At 44.8% G+C, this 15,580-nt stretch overlaps 1 protein-coding gene across 1 annotated transcript in view; it reads right to left on the bottom strand.

Moving 5' to 3' along the window:
* TMEM108 (transmembrane protein 108) overlaps positions 1 to 15,580 on the bottom strand; it is a 352,891-nt gene that overhangs the window by 13,733 nt on the left and 323,578 nt on the right. Inside the window, 2 exon segments of the mRNA XM_055321593.1 lie at positions 95 to 370; positions 373 to 1,521. Coding sequence (XP_055177568.1) covers positions 95 to 370; positions 373 to 1,521 — 1,425 coding nt within the window.

Genomic DNA, 15,580 nt, shown 5'->3' with positions numbered 1-15,580 from the left:
CTCTGGGGCAAAGGAACTCTGGGGATAGATAAGTTGATGTGACAAAGGGTGAGGAGGGAGATAGGGGGGAGTAAGGAGAGGGGGAGGCACTTACAGCAGGAAGAGATGGGCACGCTGATGGCCAGGATCACCCAGGCGATGTCCATCTTGCTCAGGCAGATGGTGGCCCTGTGCTGGGGTTTGTCCCCTTCGGCCACATGAGATATATTCCCTGCTGTTCCAGGCTTCCAGGTCCCAGCAGGGACCAGGCGGTTGAGGAAGTTTCCTGTGGCTGTGGACACCACTGTGGAGAGAGGACTGGGCACCCTGTTGGTCATGGTGGGGGTGGCTGTAGCCTCCTCCTTGGCTTGGGAAATAGTGCTTTCTGAGCCCCCGTGGGATGGGATGGGGCCTGCGAGGTTGAGGATGTTCCCTGAGGAGTCCCCTTGGAAGGGGCTGAGACACTGGCATTGAAGGCAGCCTGGGTGGGCCCCGCGGTGGCTGTGGAGACCCCAGAGCTGGTAGATGGAGGTCTGTTGATGCCAGGGGTGACAGTAAGCCAGGAGTCACTGTGGCTGGGGCCATCCTGTGGGTCACCGCGGGGGTGCTGAGAAGGCACTGGGGCAGGTTGTGGACTGGCAGGGGCACCTGAGGCTACTGTGGTATCCAGCTCCCCTCCTTGGCTGGTGAAGGTAGAACCATCCCCCTGGCCTGCTCTGCTAAGGCCTGGCTTGTCCTCTGTAGGCACCAGGGGGTTGGTGGGTGGTGCCCACGAGGTCCTACTGGGCGCCATGGTTGTGGCCACTGTCTGGGGTTGTGGCAAGGAAGAATAACCCCAGAGTGGGTTCCTGGAGGTGAGGGTGGAGGGGTCAGGTTCTACAGACCCTGTAAAGTTGCCTTTGTAGATCTGAAAGATTTTCCCCAGAGGCCGCTTCTGCCCCAGATACGTGGAGCTCTGATTTCGTCCCCGTTGGCCTTCCTTCCTCCCAGAGTGGCCACTGGGTGCAGGCAGGACAGAGCGTGATGAACTGTTGGCCCCCTTTCTGGAAGAGCCTGGAGGCCTGGGAGGCCTGCGTGTGGTAGCCCGGGTGGGTGCTGTGGTGGGACGGCTGGTGGTTGCCGTTGGCTTTGTCAGCAGGATGGTGGGCACAGCCTCCCCCTGGGGGTGGCCCTCTGAGTAGGAGGATGTGGTTACCATGGCAGCAGGAAGGGGCTCTGTGGGTAGGGGGCCTTCAGAATGTGGGGTGGTTGCTGTCACCGTGATAGTGGAGATGGTGTTTGTAGGAGGGTGTCCATCTGGATGGGGTGTTGTCATTGCCATGGGAGCTGTAGCCTGTGAGGAGGGTCCATCGGGATGGGGCATCAGTGTGACCACAGAAGTAGGGGTAGTTGCCATGGAAGAGTGTCTGGTAGAGCTGAGGGATGCTGCCACCATGGTGCCTGGGGTGGTGCCTGAGGGGAAGACCTGAAGAGATTCTCTGGGAGATGGTTCCTGGGTGGCAAATACCAGTGCTTCAGTCAGTGCCAAGATCAGGAGGAAGCCTTGAGAGGAAGACAGAGAGAAGAGGTGAAATACCTGGGAAGTTGCTCAGAGCCTGGACTTTCTTTACTCATGAACCTATGGAGCTCTAGGAACTCAAAGGGAACATTAGGAATGTTCTGGAGGTCCATACTGCCACCGTGACTTCCAGAAGCAGCTTCTCAGAAAAGGCTGGGTTGGATGTGGGAAAGATTGTGGCCTCTGAGTGCCTGTTGCCCCTCTGCGTGAGCCAGCTTGAGTCAAATGTGGAAGGCTTACTTGGGCAGAGCTGACCAACTCTTATGCCCTTTCTGAATCTTCCACTATGGACTGGACAAAGGCACAAATGGTCAGACCTCCATTTATTCAGGCCCATTCACTGGACAAGTAAGGAGGGTCTCTATCCTCTCCTTCACCCTGGAGAACACAAAAATGAACAGGGCAATCTCTGGATTCTGGGTGAGCTCAAACAAATCCACAAAGAATCCTAAAACAAGGCAGAGACATCTTAGTGCCATAGGATAGTGACAGGCAGAAGGGGACAGGGGTCCAGAGGGTGACCAGATCTGGTGCCCATCTAGCACTTGGCACACAGCCTGGAAGAAAAGATGCACTCTATGAATGCCAGCTGGTTTTATGGTTGTCGTTAATGTTAACTGCTTTTCCTATGGCACTCACGTGGCTAAACTGTCTGTGGAAAATCACTTGTAATACCCAGCCTTTTGAGTAGGAGGACCTTTTTTGAGCATTAAAAGAAAATCATGGATTCTCTCTGATGACCAGTGTATATGCTTTTAGTTCATCGAGTGTATATGCTTTTAGTTCATCGAGAAGAGATGCACAAGAACAAAAACCTATAAATTTAAAAATACTTCTAAATATATGTGGATTTTATTAATCACAACAGCATGTGTCAAATTTTTCAAATAACACATCTTGTATAAATGTGAGACAAAGGATCTGTTCAGATTATAAACTGGAAGACTGGCCACCCCAGTACTACACATGGGCTAGGAAGAACTAGTCTCCACTGCTGAGGAGTGGCCTGACATGCTTTTAAGGCCTGATTCTGACCTGTGAAGTCCTTTTTCTTACAAACCACTTCCTGGTTACTCTAATGCCCTACCTTCAGCTCTGCTAGCCACCCAGACGATGGTAGAAATCTGTCTCTATCTGGTAACTCTCTGGGAGCTTCCCTCCCGCTTCAGATTCAAGCAAGATGAATGGCCAAAGCAGGGTTCCTGGCAGTGACTTCTACGCGTTTGGGATGGTCAGTGAAGGTGCTGACAGGGGAAGGCAGGGGCCCTGGAGAGCTTTCAGAAACAAAGAAGGGGAGATCATCTCCTGGCATGCCTTTGAAATGGGCCCAGGACCACCACTGAAGCCACCTCTGACTTAGGTGTGGGGTGGAGTCTGAATGTGGACCAGTTCCCCTCACCCTACACTTCTGAATTAGTAGGTGAAGGGAGGCCAAGGGACTATAGATTGAACAGAGTGTAGCACACGCAGACTTTAGGACCAACAATTTGCCCTAAGCAACCTATTTCTTCCTAAGCTTTCTTTGGTGATTTAAACCGTATATTAACAGTAGGCTCTTCTTATTCAGGTCAATCCCAAAAACTAATTTCTGAGCATTTGCTCTGGTCCAGTCTTTCATGCTTGATTTAATCCTCACAACCACTCAGTGGGGTAGGAAACAGATCTCAGGTAGATTAATGAACATGTTTAAAGTCCTACCACAGCTGCCATATATGAAACTGAGCTGTATCTAAAATGCATGCTTTTCTTGGTCAACCACCACCAATGATTCAGGAGGAAGAGGAAAAGAAGTTGCTATGCCATGATGTTCTCATTGGTTCAGGGTTATTCCAAACCTTCTCTTGCAGTCAAACACCACAGGGACAATCTGTTCTTAGGGATAGGAGTCCTGACCCCTGATGTTTTGAGGGGCATTCCCTTACAAGCTACATTCTCTTACAAAACTCTTACTGTTTTTCTCATGAGTCCCTTGGTTCAGTATTAAGTGTTAAAGATTGAACTTTGTGTCCCCCAAGTTCATATGTTGAAGCTCTAATCCCTAGCACCTCAGAATGTCACTGTATTTGGTGACAGGGCTTTTAAAGAGGTTATTAAGTCAAAATGAGGGCATTAGGGTGGTCCCCAATCTAATCTGACTGTGTCTTTATAAGAAGAGGAGATTAAGACACACCGGTGATACCAGAAATGCTAGTACACAGAGGAAAGGCCACGTGAAGACACGATGAGAATGTGGCCATCTTCAAGTCAAAGGGAGAGGTCTCATCAGAAACCAATCCTGTTGGCACCTTGATCTTGGCCTTCAGGGCCTCCAGACTGGGAGAAAATAAATTTCTGTTGTTTAAGCACTCCCAGCCTGTGGTACTTTGTTATGGCAGCCCAAGCTAAGACAGCTAATCTTACATTAGAGATCCCTCAGAAAAAGGAAAGGCAGAGACCAGGGCTTGTGTGCAGGTAGTTTATTTTGGGAAGTGATCCAAGGGCAACAACCATGGGGGTCTGAGATGAGTCAAATAGTGAAAATCAATCTACGGCACGTTATGAGTTGACCAGGATGAGCAACTCATATTTGCTGGGGACCTCTGAGGAGCTGAGTAGATTGTACCTCAAACTGTCTTTGAGAGACAGCACTCACTTGCCGAGCTGTTCCTGATGTGGGAAACAAAGGCAAAAGAAAAATTAAGTTTCCTTACTACTTATAGCCGATTGACAAGTCCTGGAAACAGGCAGTGACATTCCTCTAGGAACTCAGCTACCTCAATGTTAATACTTTGCTAAAGGCAAGAGGCAATATTATCCTGACCCCCAGGATGCTGTAAGTCTTCTTTAACACATAAAAATACCTTTGGAAAGTTCCTTTGACTTTCTCTCCCAAGATACACATTAGCAATCATCCTCCAAGCATATGGCCCACGATATATATCTGAAGGGTCTCATGACTGAGTTTTTTCTAAACAGTAATAAATGATCTTTTCCTAGCAATAGCTAGCCCAATCAGGATATTGGAAACCTTGTTTCTAAAATATCCTGGAGGCTTGTGGTGTCCCTAACCTCCTCCCAACTTGAAAGTGTATAATCAGTCGCCTGTCACAACCTCAGAGCAGCTCTTTCTGGCCATGGGTCCTGTGCCTGTACTTTAATAAAAACACCTTTTTGCACCAAAGATGTTTCAAGATTCTTTCTTGGCTGTTGGATTCAAATCCCAACATTTCCTACATCATTCCCATCTTCACTGGCCCAGGGTTACTCCACTGGTACTCATTCCTCTGTATTCACACTCCTGCATGAGGCCCATAGCCCATGGAGCTGAGTCAGAGAAGCCCTGGGCAAAGGCCCTATCAGGATATGCCTGTACCCAGGTGGTGGCTGCTGTGACAGCTGGAGTTAAAATCAAGGGCCCAGAGGATTCCTGGGGTAGAACACCAGATGTGCTAGAGACAATCAGAGACCAGAGACCAAGGACATGGCCATCTTTTGGCAGCGGCATCAAGCACAGTGCAAAGCTTTCAGAGATCCCGAATGATTCCAGTAACGGGTGGGAGAGGAGCAACCCTGGCCTCCAGAAAAACTTCTGCAGCACTCTAGAGGCAAAGGGGTTAACATATCCTAGTCTTTAAAATACTCAGGGAAAGAATTTCTCCTGATTTTCTCACCAAGAGCATTCCAGGGGTTAAAATCCTCCCAGCTGGGAAGTATGACTACAATTCTTCCTGCTCTATGACTTACAATGTAAGTAAATGCTTGCCTTTGTTGCTCCCTCTCCCTTTTTAAAAAAGTTATCAGCATCCTGTGAGTTATTTTTCTCTCTAGGAAGACTGTTAAGTTACCTCTCAGCCCTTTCTTTCTTAGACTTTATAGTAAACCTTTGTTTGGTACAATGAATGGGTATTGCCATCTGGGTGCAAAGAGTTTTCATTTGGAGAATGACATTTAGTTGTCACAGTGAAAGGGGCCCTAGAGGTAACTTAATCAAATTCTCTCATTTTCACAGAGGAGGCAATGGAAGGAGCAAAGTGACTTTTCCAAGAACTCACAGCAGGTTGAGGACACAGCCTGGTCCACAGCCACTATTTCAAAGCAATTTTACATACGTATCATAAAAATTGCTACCCTGTTGCACTGTACAAACACTTCCTTCAACCTCCACTGTCACCTTCACTAAGGAAATCAGACATGACTTTACCTCTCCTCTTTGGCATAAAAGGTTAATAACTGAATGGAAGGGCACATACTGTCACATTAACTGTGCAAGGCCTTCAACCCAGGGCTCCCCTATCAGATGCAAATTTTCATTCAAGTCCCTTTGTGTTGGCCTGCTCGCTCTTTCCCCCACAATCTGGGGCTATCGTCTCTTTGCATATCATTTGCATAGATTTGCATAATACCCTATAGAGGCTGTAATTCCAAATATGAGAGACTAAACTGAAATTTAGCCTGACATGCTTTAAATGTGGAACCAAATTTTAAAGCATCTCGGAAAACGGACAAGTGTGGGGGGTAGAAACTCACAGACTGATGGATGTCCAGATGTTTCAGGAAGGCCTCTTCCTACCTAGAATTCCAATGCATACATCATGATCCCAGGGCCCAAGGAAAGGAAAGGTTCTCCTCCTTCTGTTTATTTGGTTAACTGCCCACATTGCATATTGGGCATGATATTTGCATCTGGCAAAAGCAAGGAGGGAGTTGGTGAAGAGAGAAATGGCTAATTTAATGTATGAGGTGCTTTCTATTGCCATGCACTGCTTGCAGGGCTAAGCCTGTCCTGTTATATTTCTCATAACAACTGATAAGACAGGTATTATTATTAGGTCACTGTTCCACCTGAGGAAAAGCAGCACAGAGAGGTTCAGAAACCTGTCTTTTGTCATACTGGTGGGGAATGGAGAGCCGTGATTTGACCTGGCACCTTGACTTCAGAGTTTACAGTCTTGCACCTGGGTGGATCAGCCGGTTAAGCACCTGATTCTTGATCTCAGCTCAGGTCTTAATCTCAGGGTTGTGAATTCAAGCCATACACTCAGTTCCACATTGGCATGGAACCTACTTAAAACGGAATAAAACAAACAAAATAACACTTCCACTCAGGGATCTGCTCTGCACTACCCCTCCCCCTACCTGCTAGGCTGTTCTGCATATTAAAAAGCAATAATCCATCATCTTTGGGAACCGATTTTCTATTACTGGTCTTTTGACTTTTCTTCCCTTACCTGTTTTCTTCAGGGCTCTATATGACACATGCAGCGTTCTTTTAATAAGATGGTCAATTAACTTTATCCTGTAAAGTTAAGTAATTAGGGGAAACTTGTAGTAGTCCAATAAAAAAGCTGGAAATCCTCGCTTTCCCTCCCCTTGACCCTAGGCAGGCCTTTGTGACTTCTGTGAGGAATAGAATGGGGCAGAAAAGGTTACACAGCTTCTGCAGGTTTCTCTTGGGTGTCTCTGGTCCCATACAAGAAGTCCAATGGCCTTTAGGCCACCATGTGGAGAAACTGAGTGGAGGGACCACATGAAGAGCAATAGAAAGGCCTAAGGAGCCCCAGCTTTCCAACCCCAGCCAGGCATCAGACATGACACTGAAACAGCCTAGAGATAACCCCAGACCCAGCCACTGTTGGATTGCAGCCACAGAAGAGACTCCCAAGTGAGAGCTGCCTCACTGAGCTCAGTCAACTCTAACATTTGGGAACAAAGTAAATGATTAAGCCACTGTTTTGGGATAGTTTGTGTTACAGCAATGAATGACTGGAACACTTAGGAATTTAGCTTCTGAAAAAAAATGAATTTAGCTTCTGCATCCAGTGTTTTAACAAAAGGAAAGAGTATCTACAGCATACTGAGTTTGATCATCAGAGTCTGTTCTCAACATGGGAAGGAACATAACATCTTGCTAGGAAATTGGCTTTTCTAATTTCAAGATTATCATCTTTTAGTTGGAAGGGATATTAGGACTCTCTGGTATCTAACTCCTTCACTTTACCGATGAGAAGGTTGAGGCCCAACATAGTGAAATACTTACCATGGGTTACACAGCTACACTGGGTTAGGACTGGGAGAGATCCAGGCCAACTCACAACTCACTGCCCCTCCAATCCTGCTAATGCTCCAAACCCAAAGTGTTCTCTTTATATCACCGGCCCCTGTATTCTACTGTGTTCCATCCTCTGAACTTCAACGTTCTCTTTTATTTTAAAGATCAAACATGAACTCCTCATTTCTCATAGCATGGTTTCCCTGAGAAATAAATATGTACCACTGCCTTCAGAATGTGCTGGACAAATGCTTTTAAGAGGTAACTTATGCTTGTGACCTTGGCTTCTTTATGAAACCAGTGAGTTTAGGATGTAAATCTCTGCTTTTGCCCTCCTTCCTGGCAGCCAGGCCTGTGGCCTCCAGCCAGCATGAATTTCCTTGTGCTGCTCTGGGAGGCTGACAGAGCACAGCTTCCTAAGAAAAACACTACAAACAAACACATGTGAACACACATACATGCATGCATACACAGCACAGATTCTCTCTTAGGAATAGGAAACAGGCAAGAACATCCATTTGCAGCCCAGGCCCTTCTATCATCCTCATGCTAACATATGGTCAAGTCTTTCTCAGTTCAAAACAGCTGCCATGTGGAAGTACCAGGATTTAAATTCAGGTTCTCTGATCCTGGATGCTTGAGATCTTAGGGACTGAGAGATTTTTTGATCCAGGAAAATATCCTACAGGAGCACAAGAACATATGAGGATAGGCAATGATGTACCAATAGAAACAACTGTGATGACCACAATTAAAAAATAAAGCTTTCCCCAAAGATAGCAACACTTAGGGGAACTATGCTGCCTTTTATCTTCAGCTTTAGCTTTTTGCCTTGCACATTTAGCTCCTCTTAGGACAAACATTTTCTACCTAGAACTCCTCCTTGGTCTTGAAGGCCTTGTTAGACGTCCCTCCTTGTGCCTGTAACCTTTATGCCTAACCTGTTCCAGCCCTCATCCCGATGAATGGAAATGGTGAGTGTCTCGTTTGCCTGTCTGAACTCTAAACTGCCAGAGGGTAGAGACTATGTCTGGTTCAATATTGTAACTCCATATCTAGTGCAGTTACTGACTATAACGAATATTTGCTGAAGGCTAAGAAACCTAAATCACTCACTAGGCAGCTGTGGCAGTTTATATTTTCCAAAAATAATCACTACAATACATCCCAAACCATTTACTCTTCCTAAATGTGGCCTGGCACTCCTATTGGAGAGGTGAGATCTCTGTTCTCTTCCCTTGAATCTGGGTGGGGCTGTGACTGTGGCTGAAGTGAAGCCACATGATGTCTGAGGCCAGATCATAAAAGGTGGGTACAGCTACTTCCTAGTTCTTATTTGTCAGTGCTTATTCTCTGAAGCCAGCCACCATGCTATGAGGTAGCCTGAGTAGCCCACTGCAGAGCCCATGTGGAAAGGACCTAAAGCCCCTGATCTTCAGTCCCAGCTGAACTTCTATATAACAACCAGCACCAAGTTGCTATCCTAGAAGTGCCATGGAGCTCTCTGGCACACATGTACTTTGTGGTTTGGAGGACAGATGGAATACAGGTGGAGGAGCGCGTATATGGTGGATACAGTATATTGGAGGATATGACCATTTCTTCAAGGAGCTGCTAATCTAGAAGGGAAGAAAATCAGCTATGACAGAGGCACAAACCCATACACCAAAGACATTCTTTCAAAGGCTCTCTAAACAAAAATGAAAAGGTCAACTCAGCTTCTAATAAAATAACAAGATCATTAATATTCAGGGAACATCTCTCTGACATCATGGGAAAGAACACAATACAGTCCTGACTGGCTTGTACTCTCCCAAAACTAAAAGGAAAAGGCTAATAAAAAATGTTCTATGCTTTAGAGTAGAGAAGATGAACAACATTACCTTAGCCAGGTGATCAAGGTCAACATCAACAGTGATAAAGTCATGGTGACAGTATGTGTCTTTGATGGTACTTTGCCACAGTATGTGCCCTTGATGGTACTTTGCTTCTGTAGCTTTCCTTCCCCTATTAACCCAGGCTAACGATAAGAAAAACATATGAAAAATCCAAATTGAGGGACATCCTACAAAGTATCTGATCATACTCCTCAAAACTGTCAAGGTCATCAAAAACAAGGAAAGTCTGAGAAACTATCACAGCCAAAAGGTGCCTATGGAGATATGACAAATAAATGTGATGTAGTATCCTGGACAGGATCCTGAAAAGAGAAAAAGGACATTAAAAGAAAAAGAAGAAAATGTGAATAGAGTATGGACTTCAGTTAATAATAATGTATCATTAATTGTGACAAATGTACTATAGTAATACAAGATGTTACTAACAGAAAACTGAATGTAGGGTATATAGAGAGAATTCTCTGTTCTACTCTTGGAGCTTTTCTCTGGTTTAAAACTATTCTAAAATTAAAAAAAAAAAAAGAAATATTGCAAAAAAAAAGTTTCACATGGGTTTTGGAGGGGGATAGAGCTGAAGGCAGGTTTGCAGGCAGTGTTCCCAGCAACTTGGTATAAGATTTTGTGTCCACAGATGGGGGCATGCAGATAGGACAGTGGGTAAGGGGAAAGCCTGAGTCCTACCCTGCCCTAATGGTGGCTTCTGGCTCTTCAGATTTTTCTTAACTTAGTGGATAGATTCTGATCTAACCTAGCTACTGATAATGTTGTGGAGCCTACTTAAAGAGAAAAGGGAAAAAAATCCATTACTGCCACATCTTTCTATATTTCTTTTGATTCTCAGCTTTTTAAATATTTGCATTCAGAGCCAAGTGTAGAGTTTGGAGGTGAAATGGTCAAAGACTGACAGTCTGAATACATAGTTTTTTTTTTTTTTTTTTTTTAATCACATCCCCAATTTTATTCTTTTTGTCCAACAGTCCTGGAAGAAGGGTGCAGGAGTCAGCGTTCCCCCTTAGAACTATCAAGTACAGGTCTTGAGGGGTCATTAGTTGATCAGAGGAGCTAAGATACCCCAGCCCCTTCCTCCCAGGTCCTAGACTGCCTCAATTAATGGGAAGAAAGTTTTCCAAAGGGGGATTCGGGGCTTCTCACCATCCATCAGGGTATCTTCTCAAAGTTCTCGGCAACAAGTCTGCTCTTTTCAGAGTTAAACACAAGAGGGGGGGGGCCCGGGGTCAGGAGAAGGGCGTCTTCTGTCCGACGGCGGGCGTCCTGGTTCCCCATGCTTTAGGGTTAAGTAGCTCTCAGCTTGACACAGTTCGGCCAGCCGGCAACCAAGCCGCCCCAGACCCTCACGGGGAGAGTTCGACCCGTTATCGTGGATCGGGCAAGGTCAGGCACCTCTCAGCATCCATCATCGGGTGAATACATAGTTTTAAACCAGTGCAAAATCCAACCAAGGGGTCAGGGTAAATGGCATTCATGTAATATAAACGATCATAACTTTCTTTACCCAGGAAGCAGGATACATGAAAATCCAAGCTTATTTATCATTGCTACAGGGCTAGATTGCCCTGCCATTTAACTATGGAAGCCATATAAGGTGTTAGATATGGCTACCTCCATCCTCATTCAAAATTTCTAAAACAAACAAACAAACAAAAAACCCCACATGCTAGATGATGATGTATCAGTCTAAAAACCCAAATTTATTGTCATTTTGTTTTGACAAGATCAAGACATCTTGACATCTTTAATATTTCTGGTCAGGGGCAGCCCAGGTGGCTCAGCAGTTTAGCGCCGCCTTCAGCCCAGGGTGTGATCCTGGAAACCTGGGATCCAGTCCCACATCAGGCTCCCTGCATGGAGCCTGCTTCTCCCTCTGCCTGTGTCTCTGCCTCTCTCTCTCCCTCTCCTACTGTCTCTCATGAATAAACAAATAAAATCTTTAAAAAATATTTCTGGTCAGAAATGATGGCTTCCAGCCCACTACCAGGACACTCTGTTCCCATTCATATTGTGGCCCTTCTCCCCACAGAGCCCTTCATTTGAGTGTGAGGGAGTAGGCAAGAGCCTAGGGGCAGGGGTGAGGGTGGGCAGTGGTATTTAGGAACAATTCTGTCTCTGTAACTTCCTAGTTCTGTGACTTTAGGCAAATTTAGGCAAATTTAGGCAAACAAATTGAGCTTTGTTTTCTGCAACTCCACAATAAAGATGATAATGCCTAACTTTAGGGTGCTTTCAGAGGTAGGACAGAAGACTAAGAGATAGGGAGGTCCCAAAAAGTACTGGCATTCAACAGGTGGCAACTGTTATTTTAGTTTCTATTACATTTAGGTCACTCCCCTGGGACCGTGAACTTCTTGAGCATCTGGAGCTCAGGAAGTTAGTTCACTGTCTGACTCATACAAGGTACAGAATAATGTTTTCTGAACAATATGGGAATAAAAGAATACTTAATTCCATATATTTATTTGCAGCTGAATGCTTACAACAAAATTACAAATATTTCTTTAAAAGATCTATTTATTTATTTATTTATTTATTTATTTATTTATTTATTTATTTATTTATGACACACACAGAAAGAGGCAGAGACACAGGCAGAGGGAGAAGCAGCCTCCATGCAGGGAGCCCGATGTGGGACTCGATCTTGGGACTCCAGTATCACACCCTTCGCCAAAGGTGGGCGCTAATCTACTGAGCCACCCAGGGATCCCGATATTTATTTCTTTAAAGACAGTGTCAACAAAAGAAAGTAGTAAACAATGTGAGTCCTGTGTTGATGCTGTATGAGATGTGTGAGTGTGTGCATGTGTGGATTTATCCCGTTTTTTACTTTGCTTGTTTTGGTGATTAACATCAACTAGTTCAAATGAACACAACATCCCAAAGACAGGGTGAGGCAAGAGAAGGCTGAGATTCTCCTACTTATTCTCCTAAGATCCTCTTCCATAATTGTGCCTATCACTGTATGTTCCATTCATAATTACAAAAGCAAATTAGCCTTCATTTCTTTCCAAAGTTCTAAAAGGTTGTGTGAGAGTGTGTGCCAGGATTTAGGCTTTAAGAGACATGTCTCAGATTTGGCTTCATGGTTAAAGGTGTATGCTATGGGCAGGTTTTGATGAGAGCAGCAAGGAAGCAGTACAAATAGGTGGACTTACTGTTGAGAGCCAGCTGATAGGGCAGCCCTGCAAAGCCCATGGAGTCTCCAAATGCTTGGTTCCTATAATCCCCAAAAATGATCCCCACAGGGTCAGAAGTCCCATAGCTTGGGTTCAGTGGGCTCCTCAGTGAGCATAAGAGGATCTTTGAGACCCCTCAGGGTCTCAAACCCTTTGGATAATCCTGGGACCCGCACAAAGAGGATAAACCCACTAGTATCTATCTACCCTCCGCTTCGAATTCTCAAAAGCAAAAAGGAGAAGAAAAGGCACAAAGTCCTGACCTAATCATGCCAGAGAATCACTTACTTAAAAAGAGCATTGGGGCTTTTGACTTGATATCCTCTTGTGCTTGCTGACGTCTGAAGCATTATCTCTCAGCACCCATTCCTCCTCACAGAAGAGCTTACTGCTTACTGAGAGCAGAATAGGAGGATAGCAGGGACAGTGGAGAGTCTAGGAGGAGGAGGGGGAGGGCTGAGTGGAGAGGCTGACGTCAAAGAAGGGCGTCTGCTCTTTCTGGCACACTGGCTCACCTGATCCTGAGCCCCCACAGCTTCTCCATGAGCATTGTGCAAGGCTGTTTGGTATTCTTGCCTGGTTCCCTGATGGGCTGGCTACAGACTGTCTGGTACTGCTCTCATCAGTTGCCAAAGGTTCACTGCCTGTTCCAGTTTGCCTGGAACAAAACGACTCAGGCAACACAGCTGTGCATCCTTGTGAAATTGCCTAATTTCCCATTTCAAGGCAGGATGCCCATACTCCAAGGTATAATTTAGGTTTTGGGCATGAACTAGATTTCACAATTGAATTCTGAAAGTCAGCCCTCCAAGCTGTGCGTGCTTGGGGATTAAAGCTTTCCTCCCGGTTCATCTCTCTTTCTCCCCAATACTGATACTGATAACTATTCACTAATTCTGGATTTCCACTTACTGAGTACCCACTATGTGGCAAGCATTCTACTAGGTGATTTTTACATATTATCTCATTCAGTCATCATAAAACCCTATAAAGGAGAAAAGAACAATCTTAATCCATGTGATTGCAAGGGTACCCACCCTCCACTTCCTTATTCTCCTTTTGAGTATAAATCTATGGATTTAGGTCCCTGAGTAATTCAATGTGGACCTGAGGATAGATTTCTGGAGGAAAAACTAATAAAATCATTTTCTGTCCATACAAACACCAAGGAGACAAGAATAACACACACAGAACAAGGAGAGAACAATGGAAGATGGTCTGTAATTCATTACTATGAGGGATGTAACAGATTTTATGTGCAGTAGCTTGGCAGGGAACCTATGAAAACCAGAGGAACCCAGGAAGGTTTCCTGGAAAAGGAGAAATTTGAGCCCCTTACTACCATTCCACCATTCATTCATTTCTTCATATGTTCAACAAACATGTATTGAGGGCTAAGCTGAGTATGGCTTTGTGTTTCCCAGATAAACTGGCATCCTGATCCCAGCCATGGGGATGGCTGCTATTACCTCATTCTCCATCATGGGTACTAAAATGCATATTGGCAAAGAAAGTTCTGGCAAATTCTGAAAAGGATTTTTTCAGAATTTATCCATGAGTAGAAAACACTTTAGCACTTTGTATTTTACAGTGTGCTAATGTTCAGAATCAGAACACACTTTTTAATTATGTTTGCAGGTATTTTTACTCCTACAAACCCATTTAATACTCATTTTATATAAGACGCGTCTTATTCCCTAAAAACAAGGTTCAAAGAGGTTAAAAAATTTATTCAAAGTCACAGATTCGATGAGGAATGAAGATGAACACATAGCACAATTCAAATCCTGCCTCTGACTTGAACCCAAGAAAATAAGATCAGGATCAAAACTGAAGTACATTGCTGAAAGACTCTAATCCCAGGCTAAGTCTGGGGTGGTGTGGGGACCACCACAGCCCAACTTCAGAATGTTATCTTTTGTAGACACTCTCCTCGGTAGCAAAAGGTAGCTGCCTCTACTTCCTAGGCATGGGCTGGAGGGGAGGTGGTTCCTTACCCCAAATTTTGGTTAGCTGTTTTCCCCTTACTCTACCCACAGCTTCCACAACTCAGGTACTAAAGCGGATAGGTAAGTGGTGTCCCCCCACTCAAATGTGATCCAAATTTCTTTTAGAATCTAGAACACAGTTTAAATCCTACAGACCTAGGAATAGGATACTTTATAATAAGGCGTGCTTAAGTTCTTTAAATTCTTTTCTTCACCTGTCTCTTGTCTTTCCTGGAGAGATGGGGAGAAAACAGATCCTGGAACCAGGTATAAATTCACTCACTAGTTGTATGACATTGTATTAATCTCCCAAGTAAGCTGGCTATGTTGGGGTTCTGTCTGGTGCTTTCCATTCACCATCATATTCTCTCACTGGTTCTTTAGATTTTGCACTGAGCAGACAGTGGAGCCTGCTATCTAGGTTCCTCCTTCTACCCCAGCAAAGAGGTTCTTGTTCTATAGATGCTAGGAGTACTGGTACACAGCTGAGTTTCTTCAGGCATCACTGCCTTGCTCAGGGTTACACTCCCTTCCTAGAAAACCTGATCCAATGAACTGGCTTCTGTGGGACTGATCTCCTTGCCTTAATTTGGGAGGAATGTAAAGGACCACTTCAGCTCTGGAATTTCCCATAAGGTTGGCTGAGGCCTTCGGTGTGACTGCATCACAGCCCAACTTCTCCCCCAGCCCCAGTCCTGCTTCCTTTACTTTACTAAAAGTGTTGATTCTGGGAACACTTCCAAAAAACATCCTGTATGCACATTTGTAGCTCATAGTCTGCTTTCTGGGAACCATATCTGTAATATATAGTATCCAATCACTCCTGATGAGGAAGAAGAGGATGATTCCTCCTCTTGTCATTCCTTTCCTATGTCTTACTCATACAGTAACCATTATTTCTGGTGTCTTACCTATATAGTCCTTCCATCTCATTTAATATC

The sequence above is a fragment of the Nyctereutes procyonoides genome, unplaced genomic scaffold (assembly GCF_905146905.1).
Source record: "Nyctereutes procyonoides isolate TBG_1078 unplaced genomic scaffold, NYPRO_anot_genome, whole genome shotgun sequence".
Lineage (NCBI taxonomy): Eukaryota > Metazoa > Chordata > Mammalia > Carnivora > Canidae > Nyctereutes > Nyctereutes procyonoides.
This window is presented reverse-complemented; position numbering and strand designations above follow the sequence as displayed.